This window comes from Betta splendens, chromosome 17 (assembly GCF_900634795.4).
Source record: "Betta splendens chromosome 17, fBetSpl5.4, whole genome shotgun sequence".
In the NCBI taxonomy this organism is placed as follows: domain Eukaryota; kingdom Metazoa; phylum Chordata; class Actinopteri; order Anabantiformes; family Osphronemidae; genus Betta; species Betta splendens.
In genome coordinates, this window is record NC_040897.2 from 4,799,079 (window position 1) to 4,816,300 (window position 17,222).

Consider the following 17,222-nt stretch of genomic DNA (forward strand, 5'->3'; position numbering starts at 1 on the left):
AGACCAGGCACCTACTGGCCCGTACGAAAGCGCTGATAAGTTCTGATCAACCCATTCGTTATGGGTGATAACATCTGAAGCGGGTGACCAATCATTGGTCCAACCATCCTGCCTGAGTCCAGTCTCTCGTCCAATCATCCTGCCTGTGTCCAGTCCCTGATTAACCATCCTGCCTACTGTATGTCCAGTCTGGTCTCTGGTCCAACCATCCTGCCTTTGTCCAGTCCCTGATCATTCATCCTGCCTAGGTCCAGTCTGTTCTCTTGTCCATCTATCCTGTCTGTGTCCACTCCAGTCCCTGGTCCAACCATCCTGCCCGTGTCCAGTCTCTGGTCCAACCATCCTGCCCGTGTCCAGTCTCTGGTCCAACCATCCTGCCTGTGTCCAATCCAGTCCCTGGTCCAACCATCTTGTCTGTTTCCAGTTTCTGGTCCAACCATCCTGCCCATGTCCAGTCCAGTCTCTGGTCCAACCATCCTGCCCGTGTCCAATCATCCTGCTTGTGTCCAGTCGTTGGTCCAACCATCCTGTCAGTGTCCAGTTTCTGGTCCAACCATCCTGCCCGTGTCCAGTCCGGTCTCTGGTCCAACCATCCTGCCTGGGCTCTGTTGTTGCTTGTTGTTGTTGCTGTGCTTTTCTTTCTCTCTCTCCCCTCACCCCAACCGGTCGAGGCAGATGGCTGCCCACATCCAGCTGGAGGTTTCTTCCTCGTTTGAGGACTGTTGCTGTCAAATGTAATTAGGCTTGCTGTATGTTGGATCTGTTGGGTTTAGTCGTGTAAGGTCTTAAACATTACCTTGTTAAGTGCCTTGAGATAACCTTGTTGGGATTTGGCGCTATATAAATAAAGTTGAATTGAATTGAATTGAATTGAATTGAATTGAATTGAATTGAATTGAATTGAATTGAATTGAATTGAATTGAATTGAATTGAATTGAATTGAATTGAATTGAATTGAATTAAATTGAACAGGCACAACTTCAATAGCTCAAGTATTAGCTTGATGCTTTGCCTCCGTCTGTGCAGCTGATTCACAACCCAACAGGTCTGTAAGTCAGAAACCACCTGCAGCTCCCACTAGAGCCCAAAATAGAAACATAATAGACATTTCTACAATAAGAAGAGCCGGAATCTTTTGACTGAATTTTCATAGAACCTCGGGATTCTTGCTCAAAGACGCAGCAGGAATTTTAAACACAACATGCAGCCGTCAAGAAAAAGAAAGAAGTTGTTTTCCTTTACTGTTTCTATAAAATCCCCAAACCTTCCCCTTGGAAGATTCAAATTCCTGATCCGACACCTCGCTGCAATATGCATTTTTACATCACAAAGGGATTTGTAACCCACTTTTAAAGCCGTTGAGTGTCACTCTGCTCGGGTGGTAGAATCCTCTCCTGCACTGGCACTTGTACTTGTCCAACACGAATCCATGGCCAACGATGGGAGTGCACTGGGAGGAAAAGACAGGAAAGCAGAAAGGTTTTACTCGTCATCAGCAACACTATCGCTCAAACATCACACAACCTGTGGTTGATGATGGACACGAGGAATCAAGAGGATGAGTCAGCTTTAAGCAAGTGGGAGTTAAATGTTACTATGGGATGACATAAAACAATGCAATCTTACAGATATATGAAGAGGACATTTATTAATGTAGAAGTGAGATCAAAAGCAGCAGTGCAGATATTTTGGTTATGTCTTTAAAGGCCCAGTCCTTCCAACACAGCAAAGACAATATGCAAACACAACACAAAAAAACTAAAGCTTATGTTGTGGTTTTATGTGTGTGGTAAAATATTTAGCTCGGGTCCATGGGCCAAGTGGGACCAGAAGCACTAAACAAACACAAAGTGTTCTATTCCAGACCAGCATCGGTTACAGCCCGTCCTCATTTTGCCCTGCTGGCTTCCCAGCTATCTAGGAACCCGCTGGTGGTGGTGTGGCACAGGCACGTTGAGTCAATCACAGGCTGCAAAAGAAACTGAACATTCCTGCCATAACTTGAATAGAGAACACAGAGGAACCGTGCAGATACACTGAAATGGGGAAGACAAGAACAGAGAAAGGAGAGGAATGTTCAGAAAGGCATCTGTATGGAGCATTCCACAGGTGTGCAATGAATGTGAATGTGACAAGGTTTCAAATGAAATGTCCCAGGAATCAGATTCCAAATGAAGCAATATTTAACTGTTGGTTTCGTTTAGTGATGTACTAAATTTACAAGTTATCGGATTTGTTTTCATGATACAAAAATCAGCCAAAACGGACGTCAAGTAAACATCATCATCAAAACCCGGCAGCTGTCAACTGCGTCACCACTGGCGACGGCGCTTCCTCACAGCTTTAGTCAAGTCTCAGTGTCGGCCTCTTGTTTTTTAAGTCTCCTACATCATCCACACACTCCTGTGGCATGAAGCAGCACACATTGCACTTATGAATATGCCTGCTGTCGGGGGAAATCACAGGCTTTTGCCAAGTAACAGGAAAAAACAATTAATATCTAAATTAAGAATTGAGGCCTGTTTGCGGGACCGGACCGCGCCTGCCTCATTCCAGGTTGCGCTGAACACCGAGCTACGCGGGCTTAAGGGCCATCTGGCGCTAAGGCCCACTCGGCGTCACGTGCAGACACTGCAGCACAGTTAAACTTGTGTGCATGAATGCGTCCTTCAAATGAAAACCAGCTGCCATGAATTTGACATGAGCGATCATTAAAGGTTCAGCACGTTTACAGTAAAAAACAGCGTCCCTCCTCTGGGATGGCTGCGGTAGAGAACAGGAGCATCATCCTTACAGGACCCTGAATGCATCACCAGCCATCTGTTGTTTTTTTCAGATATTCAACTATTCAACTAATAACTATAACAACTAATTTGGTAATTGAGTCAATAATTAATTCAATAATTAATTAGTACATTAATATAAGTGTAAAGATTCAACACACAGCACAAAAAATGTGTTAATTATAAGGTTCCACTTTCATGTTAGTGCCAGCGCAGCAACAACTACAGTTACACTGACGCTCATTAGTTTAGCATGTGCCAAGCTGAAGATCAGAGTCTGTACACAGACACGCACGCACACACACACACGCACGCACGCACACACACACACACACACACACACACACACACACACACACACACACACACACACACACACTATAATTCTCTCCGCCTACTGTCAGATCCGAACTGGAACTGAGTCAGTTCAACTCCATTTTAGTCAACTCACTCAAAATGCATTTGAAATCAGCCAGTCGCTGGTGTCTCTCGTAAATAGGATTTCTTTTAGACAGTGTCAACCCAACCTGGCTCCAAACTGAACCTCTACTTTACTCACGGTGAAAGTGATATAATATCTCCTTTATTATCGTCATGAGAGAAATTAAGTGCATTTTTCTAAATCCAGCATGTTTTTGGGGGGGAATTGGACAAAAAAAAACTTTTTCTGCTGCAATAGTAATTTGATGTCCACCTCATCAGCTTTATTAAATTGATATATTTGCCTTAATATATACATATCAAAGGCCTGCATTTGCATCGCCTTTTCTACAGAGACCAACTGTAATTTAGAGTGTATGTCGCCTTGTAGACAATAATGAACGATAATGATAAGAATCTTAATTTCAGCATAACAATATTTTTGCATAATATCGACTTTGTTTTATTTTGTAAGTACAAGAGCGCTGCGAGCTTAAGCTTCTGTGTGAACCTCTGGCACATATCAGTTTATTTTCAAAGTTGACAAACAGCCCAGATTGCAAAAAACAGGGAAGTAGTAGCAGGGGAGATGTGCCGCCGAGGGTAGAAAGCGTCTGAAGTGCAGTGCAAACACTTGACAGCATAAACAGATACAGTAGATCGTTGCTTCAGTGTTGTAGCAGCAAAGACAAGGCAGCCTGGGAGTTGCACCCATTTCAATGTGTTGGAAGTCAAATGTGAGCTTTGCACTCAGACTTCATGCCGTGAGGACTGACTGAAGTCAGATGGAAACCTTTAAAGTCATTGTGAGTTTAATAAATAAATTCTATATGTGTTATTCAGTCCTTCAATCATTAAAGAAACATTTTTCTCTTTAATGTCATGTTTTCCTTTATCACGGGAAGTAAAAGATGTTGTTTCATTTATACACAAAGAAAAAGTCTACTGTGGAGCACGTCTGCTTATAATAAGTCAACGCCTTACAATAGCAGCAATAAGACACTGATGTTTAGTAATAGAAATCTGATGCCTGGCATCTTACTTCAGTGTATTAGCATCTTCTCATTAGCATTAAGTGCAATTTACAGTACTGCAGACGCACATGTTGAATAAGGGGATTCATCCTCATGGGATCATGTTGAAATACAAGCAAATCATATATAGTTTGTTGTTATATACATATTTGTTATTTGTTATAACATATTTCTAGTATTAGTATGTTTCTACAAATAAATTACACATTACACATATTTACTTCTTCCTCCAGAGTAAAATATTCATTAAAAGATTAGGAGCAAAACTCCATGACTCCATCGGCCATGAAAACAACTTTTTCAGTTGCTGCTATTTAACTTCAAAATATCTTTCATGAAAATATGTCATCTCCGCATTAAATGAGATGTCAAGGAGATAAGCTATGAAGCTATTAGACCGAGCGCCCACACACTAATAAAGTCACAACACAACACAATTAATCTTATATTATATATTGTCTTAATAACAGGCAGCATCTAGGGAGAGGAAATGCATGTCAATATAAACTGTGAAAGAAAACAAAAAACTATGAATCATCTGTAGACACATAAACCCAGTCACTGATTCTTCTGATCGCTGATCTGTGCCTGGACATCGCCCTTAGTGAGTTGCTAAGGAATGCAGGAATCATGTCACAACATTAGTCGCTGTGAAAGTACAGTGATCATTTGATATGTCTTCAAACTTTAGCGTGAATTTCAGAAATCACTTTATGTTTGCACCTTACTTTGAAAAGCTGTGGGGAACTTTGATTTCCACTTCTTATGGCGTTTCACAGCCAGGGCCAATGTCATAATATGAAAAGGCTTCTTCTTTGCTATATTTCACGACAAAGGCTGATGATAATCTTTAATTATGGTCAGTTTCGGTTTGTTTCTTTAGGTTGACAAAAGATCCAAAAAAGCAGCAAGAACAGGCATAGACTGTACTGTGTGTTCCAACCAAAATTATAATAATGGTTAAATAATAAAAAAATTAACGTTTTCAGCATTACTTAATTTTAATTATACAGTATTCACTTGCATGTGAAGATATTTTCTCCATAGTCTAAATTGCCCTAAAGCTAAAAGTAAACGATCTGTAATGTTCTGGTAAAGACCTCTTATGTATAGACTGCAGAGTGTGGTACCTGTTTCATTTTCTCACTGTGCGATTTGATAAAAAAGATGTGAACACGACACCAAGATACGAGTTGGCAGGAGAGAAAAAGAGGCACAGAAAGTGAGAGAGAGAGGGAGGGAGCACTCTGTGTCCCTCGGACTTCTATAAATACACTGAAAGCATTAAACCCTAAAAGCATTACAATCACTCTGTCCCCTGGGCAGGGGATCTGCTGCCGCGCTGCACAAGACTAGCGACCACTGAAACACTAGAAGTTTGAAGAGAAGGGCGAGTGGGAAGGGTTGTTTGTCTGTGTAAGTCCCTTGTCTGGGCTGTCCTCGGCCTCTCACCCAGATGACAGCATAAACAGTTAAAATTATGAGAGTCTGAGACATTGGACTGCAGATATCATATCAGACAGAAGTGTAATTTGTTGCTTGTTGTGTTTACCGTGATTAAATGCAGCACAAGGCTGAGCTGAGTTTGCACCGTCCCAACATATTAGCTAAAATTGCAGAGCCAAAATGTAAATGCAGGGCTGTGATTTAAATCCATATCGGTTCAATGGGAAGCTCCTCGACTCTCATTTGGCATTTTAAGACGTACAAGATGAACCCACAGTTTTCCCACACAGACATCTGGGTGGGTGGTCCCCAGCTCCCCTCATGAACTAGGCTGGGAGGCCTCACTCAATTAAGATCCAACTGCTGCCGCCGACTTGACAGGCTCTTACATTTCCTTGTGGCAGCCGCTGAGCTGCAGGCAACAGATTAGAGAGTGAATGGTGTTTCTCTGTGGAGGATGAATCCTCTCTGACAACTGTCCCTCTCCGCTGTCACTCCTCATCCTTCCCCTCGTCTTCGTCTCCTTTACACCCTGTGTGCACTCTTGCCCTCCCTCTTACCCTCTACACATTATGCTACGCATCATCATCCTCATTAAAGACGCGGAAAATACTGCAGCAGATATAGTTTATGTGCAGTTTAAATGCATAGTGTCACACGGGTTCTGTTGCGCAATTCTGTGCCTTAAAATATTCTGCCCATTTGGGATGGCGGACTTGGCGAGCCAGCCGGGATGAGTCTCAGTGTGTTGATAAGAAAAGGGAGAGATGCAGAGAACTTAATGTACCAGCGATGGGGCTGTAGGATGAAAAGGATTAAGTTAAGTCCAATAACACTGGGAAAAAACTGTTTCCTATAATGCAACTTGAGCTCCTTTTCATTACACCCGTATTGCGGTCTCTTTCAATGTATATCACCATGTTGATGTCAAAAAAGTGAAAATCTCTTCAAGAAACTCAAAGATACAAGTCTAATAAAAACAACAACCCCATCAAATGTTAAAGATTGTTTCTACCTCTGACACTCCCTCAAACTTATAACAAACAGTTTTATGATCATTATTCATGATGCAGTGTATTTTTTACTTCCTTACACTTTGGGTAATAAGATGCAGTTTAAGTGTGATGTCTTGTTTGTTGCATGAGTAGGCCTATTTGGACACCCCTCAAGCCTGTAGGTGTAGATTGTTACATAGCTAGTAGACTGACTGTAGTTTATATATATATATAGTACACTTAGACAGAAAATGTGAATCTATACTGTATGTTTTATAAATGTGCAGATCAGAGAGGAGTAGGTAAAGGTTGCTTCATTACATACTGTCGGTGATTTTACTCTTCTTGAACCTTGTTGTAAATGCAGCTGTGAGTAAAAACACCTCCAGCTTCTTTGATCATGCAAACCCCCCCCCCCCCCCCCCCCCCCCCCACACACACACACACACTGCCAACACTGATGTGCTACACTGAAGGTTTAACCACTTCGTGCTGTAGAGTTTCAAGCTCCCCTGAGGAAGGATGGATAGAAAGCCTCTGGCAGAACAAAACACGTTGAAGAGACTGAGACGTGAAAAGACAGAGCAGGACTGGTTCTTCTCTGTCTGCTGCTCCTCCACGCACTTTTCTTTACCAGGCAGGAGCAAAAAGACGCTTGTACAGAACATCACACCCGATATTTCTTTTCTTGTTTCTACCTAAATGTATTTTCATGCTAACGTTCTCCATTGAGTCTTACAGTATCCACTTCTAGTACCACTGTAGCATCTGTGTAAACGTCTCTATTTACAGTATGTCAGGTTTTCTGCACCAGAGCAGAAATAGACCAGTTCAGGACTCCCGCATCACTAAAATCAGTAGACGCTGCCAGAAATAATTGCATTGCCTAAGTTGTGCGCTCCACACTTGAAAGTAAATGACGTGCAAGCGCTGGAAGAGGCCTAGCAAAGCGAGGAGAGGTCACCAATTTGGAGGACACCGCTACAGCTTGTACAGCAGCAGAAGAAGCTGATTAGAGATTCTCAATCTCTGCAGCCAGTGAGTTACACTGGCAGACAACGGCGGGTGGACAGACGGGAGGGATCATTTCTGCCTCGTCCCTCCCGGACCACGTAATTGGCTTTAAGAAGATGAGCGTTAGAAAAGGCAAACTGGAAAAGTAGATAGCACGCGGGGGACGGGGAGGGGGAGAGAAAGGGGGAGAGAAATAGCCATGGAAACGGAGAGTGTGGGAAAAGGAGACGTCTAGCTGGATGAGAGGAGAGACAGAAGGGGTAACCCTTCTTGGCTGTCACAGCAGTTTACTCTCATTAGCAGAGCGCTGCCTTTGAAGCCCTTTATCTCCAGTGGCACGTTTTACAGAAGCCGCCATGGAGAAACGCGCACAAAAAAAAAATACAAAAACCTTCTCGGATGCATCCGGCCACAAATCACCCACACTAATCATTCTCAAGTCCTCATCTAATTATATAAGCAGTGGCTCCTTATGTAAGACGCTTCCCCTACGACTGACTATCCATAATGCATGAAGGCTTGTATTTGGTTCATGGTGACACATCCTACCTTCCTCCACAGCCTTGCGTATCTGGGCAGACCAGGAAAAGGGCCAAAGAGGAGAAGAAGACGAGAAGTTTGTGCACCAAAGCAAATGGAGCTACAGGAGGAGTCACAGGTTAAATGGGCATGTTGCTAATTGTCCTCCGTGATGAGCAACAGTCAACAGCCTGCACATCGCTGGAAATTAGCTAAATCCGCTGCAGCGTTTACACAGAATCTGTAAAATCACACGACACTGCATAGCATCACTGCCACGTTACTATTGTTCTCGCTGAGACAGAACCTCAGGCTGTGTTTGTACCAGTGAGCTTCACCGTGACTGTCTGCAGTCCGTGTGCCCAAATCTGTTTAATATATGCAAGCTAAAACGATTCAATAAAGTTTGAGTAATATCTGTTCTGGGCTGAGTGAACAACACTGAAGTATTGAGCAATAAATAAAAACGAAATGACCATTTACTGGGAGAAAGAACAATCACAACATAGACATTTTACATTCTTCTGTGTCCATGATTTTGTGTTTGCTTCACCAAACAGATTCTGACTAATTCAGACAATTAAACTTGTCTTTCTGCTATCAGCTCCTTTTTTCTGTCACTTACTGTGTCTCTATATAGCTTGCTTATATAACTGCAATTTAGCAGAACGCCTGGCGCTGTTACAGGATTTCCGACACCCTCGCTGAATTGTCAACTCACGCTACGTGGTAAGTGACCGTTTCTAATTCGAGACCGATGGCACAGTTTCATTGAACAGTGGCCACAAAAGACCAATGTCTGAGAAACGAAGCTGGACAAGCAAAGACTATAGCGGGAAGAATAACACAGACTGGTTCAGAGTGGGCAACAAATTCAGATAGCAGGAGGACATTTGTGTGGTTCAGACTCGGACTGAAGTGTCCGCGTGGTGACGGCAGCGTGATGGTTTGGGGCTGCATCGGAGGTGGTGAAGTGGGAGATCTGTACAACCACGCTCTAAAACCACTCAGGAAAGAAGCAGAGACAGCAGGCTCTGTCTGGGAGGGAGTTACTCCCAGTGTACAAGCTGCCTTAAGACAAGCGTCCCAGAAGAAACAGAGCAGTTGATAGAAGGATTGTTGGGGGGGGGCTAACTCAAAGCCAGTGTCTGGCCACCACAGAAATAACAGGGAGATCTCACACACACCATCTGCACACACAGCCACTACAGATCTGAACAGACCCTCAGTGCCACTCAGACGTCACCGCTCAGAGGCCATGGCCTTAGCACAACGGTGGGATGGAGCGGCACGGCCTTCCACGAGCAGGGCAGGCACAAAGGCAGAGAGCATAGTCAATTATTTACTGTGTCTCGCTGCAATCCATTACACTGCATTCATTATAGAGTACGTCATATGGACACGGCATGCAAGTCTGAGAGAGAGAGAGAGAGAGAGAGAGAGAGAGAGAGAGAGGCTGCCTACGATGCATCACATAAAACTAACACATCACATTGGTCACTGGCTCACTTATGTCAGCGCCACACAGGCAAGCCCACACTGACAACACACTCACATACACACACACTGACGAACAGACACACACACACACACACACACACACACACACACACACACACACACACACACTCATTGAAGGACACACACACACACACACACACACACACACACACACACACACACACGCACTCATTGAAGGACACACACACACACACACACACATACACACACACAGACAAACATACACGCACACTGAAGGACACACACGCACTGACAAACACACACACATACACATACACACTGAAGAACACACACACACACACACACACACACACACACACACACACACACACACACACAGATCCATCTTCTCGTTTTTCCTTCACCGCATCGTTCGCTGTCTACAAAACCACAAACAGGGTGGAAACACTTAAACACCCGTCACCATGTCACACAGTCTCGCGGCCCGCGTCCTCACTCAAGAGGAGCCTGTGACACGCTCACTGAAGGCCACTGCTGTATGCTGAGAGCGAGTGTCAGAGTCAGCCCGTCAGTATGTCCTGCACAAAACACACCCACAGCTCCCAGACCAGGCGCAGTACCTGATCACTGATTGCTGGAATTTGTTAAAGACCAAGTGACCTCCTCTCTGCTATAGTAGATAGAGTCACACAGGACCTTCAGGTTTTTCATATTACAGTTTTCGCCTATTCCTTACACACTAAAGGCGAATGCTTAGACCAAAGCCTCAATACTTTGTACTGTGCTACATTATGAAGCAGTGTTAAACACAGTGTTTGTGTCAGTTTCCAGCTTGCAGCTCTGGTCCAGGATTGGTTCAACCACCATAACCAGTTCACAGAGGTATATCTGCCCCCTTGCAATGGAGGCGGTGGAAAGTATATGATCAGACAAGGCGATATTTTCCCCGATGCCTGTGAGGACATCGCCTGTGATGTGGATGAGGTCTTATGGCCAGACCCACAAAGAAGACGGGATCCATGAGCCCCCCTACGACACACACTGTTTCTTCTGTATCTTTTGTCGATAAATGTCTCTAAGAATGTTTGTTTTGTGTGTGAAAACTATTGTATGATTACTGCAAAAATGTTATGTCAGAGTTTTACAGAAGAAGTCTGAGTAAATTAGAATTAAAACTGGAAACACAAAGACTGGAGTGTTTTATATAAAGTTCATCAGTGTGTTGATGGTGATATGAAAGGGTGATTGAAATGGAGCTTGTGTGTACGGTTTTGTTGCAGTTTGATTTTTAGAAAGGAGTGTTACGTTTTGTTGTCAGTATTTCATTTTGGTAGAAATGTGGATGATGTAGAGAGTTTTTAATCTCCAAGTACTGATGTCTGATTGGCTTGTGTGTAGAGTTTCGAAATAATGGGCCAGATTTTGCAAAACGTGTGTAAGCAATAGAAAGAACTGTAATAAAGATCCCCTCTTGTGCTTTTTCCTGGCTTGTGAATATTATACCTGGATGTGTCAGTAAGGTGTAGATCACTTCCTATGACCTGTGTGAAGATCTGCGCTTCAGGATCTCTGACTATCTCATTTGCATACTAAGCAAACAAGGTGGTCGGGTCACAGCATCCTTCTCATCGTCCTGGTAACGCTGACATACAGTATGACGAACACCACTAAGCAAGCAGCTTTTCATTTTCATCTTGGTATTGATACCACAGAGCAAACTCACCTCCATACTGGTGAGATTACAGCGGTGAGTCCCAGCAAACCAGCCACTGCTGGAGCACTGGTCAATGTCCACGTCCTGCAGGTTCACATCCACACGCACAACTCCCCTGCCAGGAAGGAGGGAGAAGGAGCGATTAGTGACGCCAGAGAGGCCAGTAGATTGTGTTATATAAGCAAATTAATTATAGGAGAAGCAGAAGGTGTGAGACGAGACAAAATGAACCGGTGTGAGGGAGACGAGCAAAACGGGAGGGAACGAAAAGGAGGAAATTAAACAGCAGGAGGATCGACACCCACAAAAAAAGAAGTCAAGGGCAGAGGAGGAAGCAAGGGGAAGTAGAGAGTGACCTTCATTGGAAATGGGAAATAAATTAGGAATAATGGATAAAAGTAAAGATGACAGACAGCGCGAGATGGAGATAAAAGTAACCCAAAGTTGAAATTTTAATGAATACTTCTAAAATATTGCTGCTTCGTTCCAGACTCCAGTGAGAGATGCGACATAAACAGTGTTTTTTATTAACAGGACACTCTGCAAAATCAAGAAGCCTCAAGCTTTCTCCATGTTTGCTCAATAAACAACAGACTTTCCTCCCATGAAAAGGAACAAATGTCTTTTTGTGCCCACGTTCTTCTTTTTCATTATTAAACCGTCTTCTTTTCTATATTGGCACAATAATTTTACCGTGACTTCTGAAGCAGTGACTTCCTCTGGTCCCACGGTGGACGTGTTTGTGAGAACTGTAATTCCACGTGTGATAGTCACGCATCTAATAATCCCATCATTTCAATAACTATAAAAACAGAAACCAGCTTCTTCCGCTGAGCAGCAGTTTGGACGGGTCAGCCCTTCATCACGCCCTCGTCTCTGCGCTGTTGCGTTTTTGTGCTTCGTCTCACCCGTTGCTTTTCCGCGTTGTCGTATTCATGCAGCGCGTTTTCAGCTGAGCACAGTGTTCAATGTTTTTCTCTCTGCGGGAACTTAATGCGTACTTTAAGTTCACAGCATGGAGGTTGTGTAAAAGGTCAACAGTTAAACACAGTTCAGGCTTGTGAGTGCATTAGAGTGCATTAGAAGTCTTGAAGTGATGATGTCATTTGTTTTGCATAAGCATTGTCCTTCCAGAATTCAGCCTGGAAGGACACAGAGGAAAGACAGAAGAAAAAGAGGTTGCTGTGAGGGAGAAGCAGGAAGCTCTACGGTGGAGGTGACACCACACGGGATCACGCTCCTCTGTCCAGAGAAAACCCAACTTCTATTTTTAGAAACGCCATTACAGAAGTCAAGTGGAACCCCCCACACGGAGGACGCAGGCGTGGAGGGCGACAGAGCGCAGCGTGCATGCATATAGTCATCTTCATGTTGGGATGCAGTGGGTCTGCTGCTAACTTGGCTTCTCCTCTGCTTCCTTCACAGCCAGCGCTCACCATTGACTTGACTGCGAGCATGAAATGGATTGCTGGTACAGTCATTTATCACATCCACGTCCACGTGTCAGACTTCGCTCCCATGTCACGCTATCGGCATCTGCAGAGGGAGTATGATTTGGCGATTGGTTTACTAATTCAGTCACTGGTTTTCTTTTGTGCTGCTATCTCAAAGTTCAAGTCCAAGCCTCAAAAATGAATGTGAATCTTCATTAGTTTAACTCTTATCACATGTTGCTTGTTAGGAGAAAGTTGAAGTTGCCCCTTTATCTAGAATTTAAATACATGAATTATTTTATTCTATCAATGAATGTATTGAGCTGGGTTAGGCTCCAGCACCCCCGCGACCCCGCATATGGGATTCAGCAGCTTGTAAAATGGATGGATAGAATGTATTGACTGGCATTTTACTTTAACAGACAATTATGGCAACTAAAATAAGCAGATGTTTGCTTCTCATCCTTATCACAGCATGTTGAGGGTCTTTGGCTGATAACATCCGAAGCGGGTGTACATACACACGTTATCACAGCAATCCGAAAAAAATTGTAAAATGTAAAATGTAAATTTGAAGACCTTGATTTTGATCAACCTAATATTAACAACAGCCATGGTGTTATTCTAAAAAGGTCCAGGGCAGCTTCACGGGCAGGTAGTCATGCAGCACATGTCAAATCTTATAAACGACCCAGTATTTGTTTCAGCTCTTGATCAACGTGTGCTGTATCCAGTTTTTCTAAAGACTTTCCTGGCAGAGAACATAAAAATGGTTGTTGTGGAATTTTGGCCCAAAGGCTTGTTGTTATTTTTAGGGGGTTCTTGAGCTGCAGCGCGTCAGTCTCAGGCTGATGCAAGTGTTAAGTGCACCTGACGTCAGACAGGCTTCACGTTGCACATGTTGACCTTTCATTTGTTATTAATGGTTTAATTGATCTTGTGATCACTCTCCAAGTTACAATGAGATTCCATAATCCTTGGGCGATTTCATGCACCTCATTGCACACACACGCACACACACACAGACACACAAATGCCAGTTCATATAAACCCCATCGCCAATAAACACACTTTGTAAAGCAGCCTGCGGTGTTCATTAGATCGAAGGCAGGCAGAGGCGCGCAGATGTGCTTGGACAGGCAGGCATATTAAATGAGGAAGCTTCTACCTGTGTCTGTGGAACTGTTTGCACCATCTGTTTCTCCGAGGCTCCAGTTTAGCAGGAGCAATAGTCGTCCGTATGAATCATTGACAATCCACCATTTTAATAATCCATCTTTAAAGAAAATGGATCTTTTTTATTTACCACGTGGTCAGACACTAAAGTAAATGTTGAGACTTTCGCCTGTTCCCGTGTGTCTCACACGCAACACCACCTCTCTCTCTCCCTCCCCTCGCGTTTCCTCTCACCTGAACTCTGGTGCCGAGTTAGTCTTGAGTCCGTAGAAGCCAGCGGACAAGGTGAGCAGCCAATGGGGCACAAACGCCCCGTGTTCACACTCCAGGTACGGTGCCGACCACTTGATCTGCTTTTTGTCCAGGAGATAACTTCCGCCCCGGACGCCGGGTGCCAGCAGGACCCTCCTGTACGCGTGCGGTCTCTTCCCGTCCCTGAACTCATTGAACCATTCCGACTCCGAGCTGCGGCTCTTCAGGTGACGGTGCGCGAAGCCGGACAGGTCCTGCAGCACCACCTCCTTCTCGGTTCTGGTCGCCTGGAGAAAAACGTGGGGCCCCGGCGCCTGGGCGCTCGCGTGGAAGGTCACTACAGCCCTGTGGATTTTGGGGTCTCCCTCGAGTATGCTCTGAACCAAAGCGTGGTACCAGTGGATATCCCTTCGGAGCGTTTCCTCTCGGGACCTGTTGGCCTGCAGGAGCATATTCAGGAAGTTTGTGGCGTGCGCTACGGTGTCCAGGACGCTGTGGAGGGAATAATGGGAAGCGACGTGCAGGCCGCCTCGCAGACTGCTCAGCTCGTATCTCCTCGAACAGTTGACCTGCCTCAACGCCGAGGAGTCGCCGGTGTGCAAGAAGGCTGTCACCACCCTCGGCAGGTCCTCCTCGATTTTGTGCGCTACCACCGTGCGCTCGGTGGATGGAACCGAGTAATAGGTCGGGTGGAGGGGCGGCTCCCTGACAACACTCTGTGTGCTAAAGACGGGGGGGTTCTTCTCGTCTCTGTCATTGTCCGACCACTCCACGTAACCGTAGTTGGATCCAAAAACGAGCCCTGTGTGCAGAAGCAGCGGGACAACCAAGAGAGCCATTTTTCCTGTTCACGAACACAGAGAAGACACTGTGAGCGCTCGGCAAAGTGTGGCAAGCATATCCAAAGTCACGCTGCTGCTTCACGGGATTAGAGACACTTTAAGCACACATCGGAGACTGCGCTCGATTTCCAACCCACGGGCATCTGAGGATTCTCACTCTGTTTGAGCATATTGTTTCCGCACCGTGGGAAAGAAAAACGGCTTCCCTCGTTTGTCGTCCGCTGTGCAGTACTACAGTCTGATGCGAACAGCTATCCAGACAGCTTCCAGCCTCCCAAGTCACGAAAACAACACTTACAGTAGCGGCACCGTCCATTCACATGCAGCGGTTTCTCCTCTGACTTCGCCTCCAAGAATTCCATGTGAGAGGAGTAAGACTGCGAGCAAATTGTTCTTGAAGTTCCGCCCCCCCGATCCCCCACCCCAATACAGTCCTAATAGGCCCGTTAAGTGTCGCCCACCAGCGTGTGGTCGCTTCGCACCGACAGTCTAGCGGGGGTGGGCGGAGCGTGGGAACCACGGGAGCTATCCGGTGCTGAAAGTAGCCTGTAGGAAGAAAAAGCGAAGGTGGCGGTGATGGTGGTGGTGATGAAGAGCTTTGTGACGAGGATGGAGGAGCAGCCTGGCAATTAGAGTGAATCTAAAAATAGAATAGGATTGTGTAAATGCTGGAGAGCAATAAAATAGAAAAGCTCAAGCAGTTTGTGAGTTTACTGCACTGGTGGCTGAACATCTTCCTCTGAATACCTGCAGGATGAAGGGAGACAAATAAATTACACTGCAGTTACACAAGAGTTGATTTACAATTCAGGCAAAGGTCAAGCATCAAAACCACGACTGCCTCCAGAAACATTACACAACTATGACAAACAATCTCTAACATCACCAATTTTCTAACGGTGTATTAACATTCTAATAGAAACCTGATAAACACAAGAAATGATATATAGCAGTAGCTGATGGACAATGCTTCGCCATGTGCTCTTCTGACTCACGTCCATCTGTTGTTGATCACAAATAAATACAAAGGCATTGTTCGTGCGTGTGTCGGTGGTGTTCATCTCAGTCAGCACTGACATTCAGATCAGACTGATCAGGAGTCATCCCCAGACTGTGAATAGGCGTTGCAGCGTGCAGCTCGCCCTTAGGGTGATTTGTAGGCCGTTGCCATGGTAGTGGAAGGTGATGACCGCAGAGATCTCCCCATGCTGCCCCGCTGCAGCCAGGCAGGGGGAAAATATGGACCTGCAGCATCTACAGCTACATATTCACACACTCATATTTAGACATATGGTGACACAGGGCCGATTATGTTAACAATGCAGGGCTTCCAGTTGTTTTGTACACTGATAAAAACTTTGCTAACACAAAGGGGAGGCATGTGATGAAGATGGAGAAAAGGGTGGTGAAAAAGAGAAAGTACAAACTGGGAGAATCAGAGGGCGACAGACAAGAGACAGTACGAAGTGACTGCTCCAGCCCCCTCTGTTTTATCTTCTGTTTCAAGCTGCACTGCCTCCCCTGGTCTGATGAATATTTGATAGGCATTTGCTGCTTCATCTGCATGCTTTACAACTCGAGTCCGTACAACCGCAATTGTGGTTGAGATGCTGCTGTACCAGCCATTCCTTCACCCACGCTCTTTCTTCTCCCAGAGGTTCCCTTAGAGTTTCTCAGAAGAGAGCAAAGAGAGAAAGAGAAAAAAGACGTGTTTTCGCAAAATCAAAAACAGAAGAAAAAAGACATTTCCTCTGATCCTTGTTTTGTTGGATATGCACCTTTTCAGTGAGATGCATCTGAACTAAAAGATGTAAAACTAAAAGGTGCTGCCAGAAAGGAACTTGAGAGTTGTTTACAATGCTGTGCTTTTTAGAGGATGGTTTTGATGAAAGGCTGCTTATGCGAGATTAAAAAGATCACCTTTACAAATTTGTATATTTTGCCTTGGGGTTTAAAATTATTGACAAGAAACTACACCAACAATGTAATTTGTTGGAAGGTTTAGTTGCGACCACAATGTGCTAAAATGGAAGCTTTAAACATATAGATATGCTTACATTCTGCTGCTGTAAAGGTTCTAGAAGTGCACAGAGCAAAATGAAACCTACGGA

The 17,222-nt window shown here is 44.7% G+C and overlaps 1 protein-coding gene across 1 annotated transcript in view; it reads right to left on the reverse strand.

Moving 5' to 3' along the window:
- The window catches only part of LOC114844614 (probable G-protein coupled receptor 158), a 36,192-nt gene extending 19,359 nt beyond the window's left edge, over window positions 1–16,833 (reverse strand). Inside the window, exons 1-3 of the mRNA XM_029132112.3 lie at window positions 14,252–16,833; window positions 11,418–11,523; window positions 1,349–1,451 (exon numbers count right to left, since the gene is read on the reverse strand). Coding sequence (XP_028987945.1) covers window positions 1,349–1,451; window positions 11,418–11,523; window positions 14,252–15,108 — 1,066 coding nt within the window. The 5' untranslated portion in view covers window positions 15,109–16,833. The remainder of the gene's footprint in view (window positions 1–1,348; window positions 1,452–11,417; window positions 11,524–14,251) is intronic.
- Window positions 16,834–17,222: the final 389 nt, after the last annotated feature.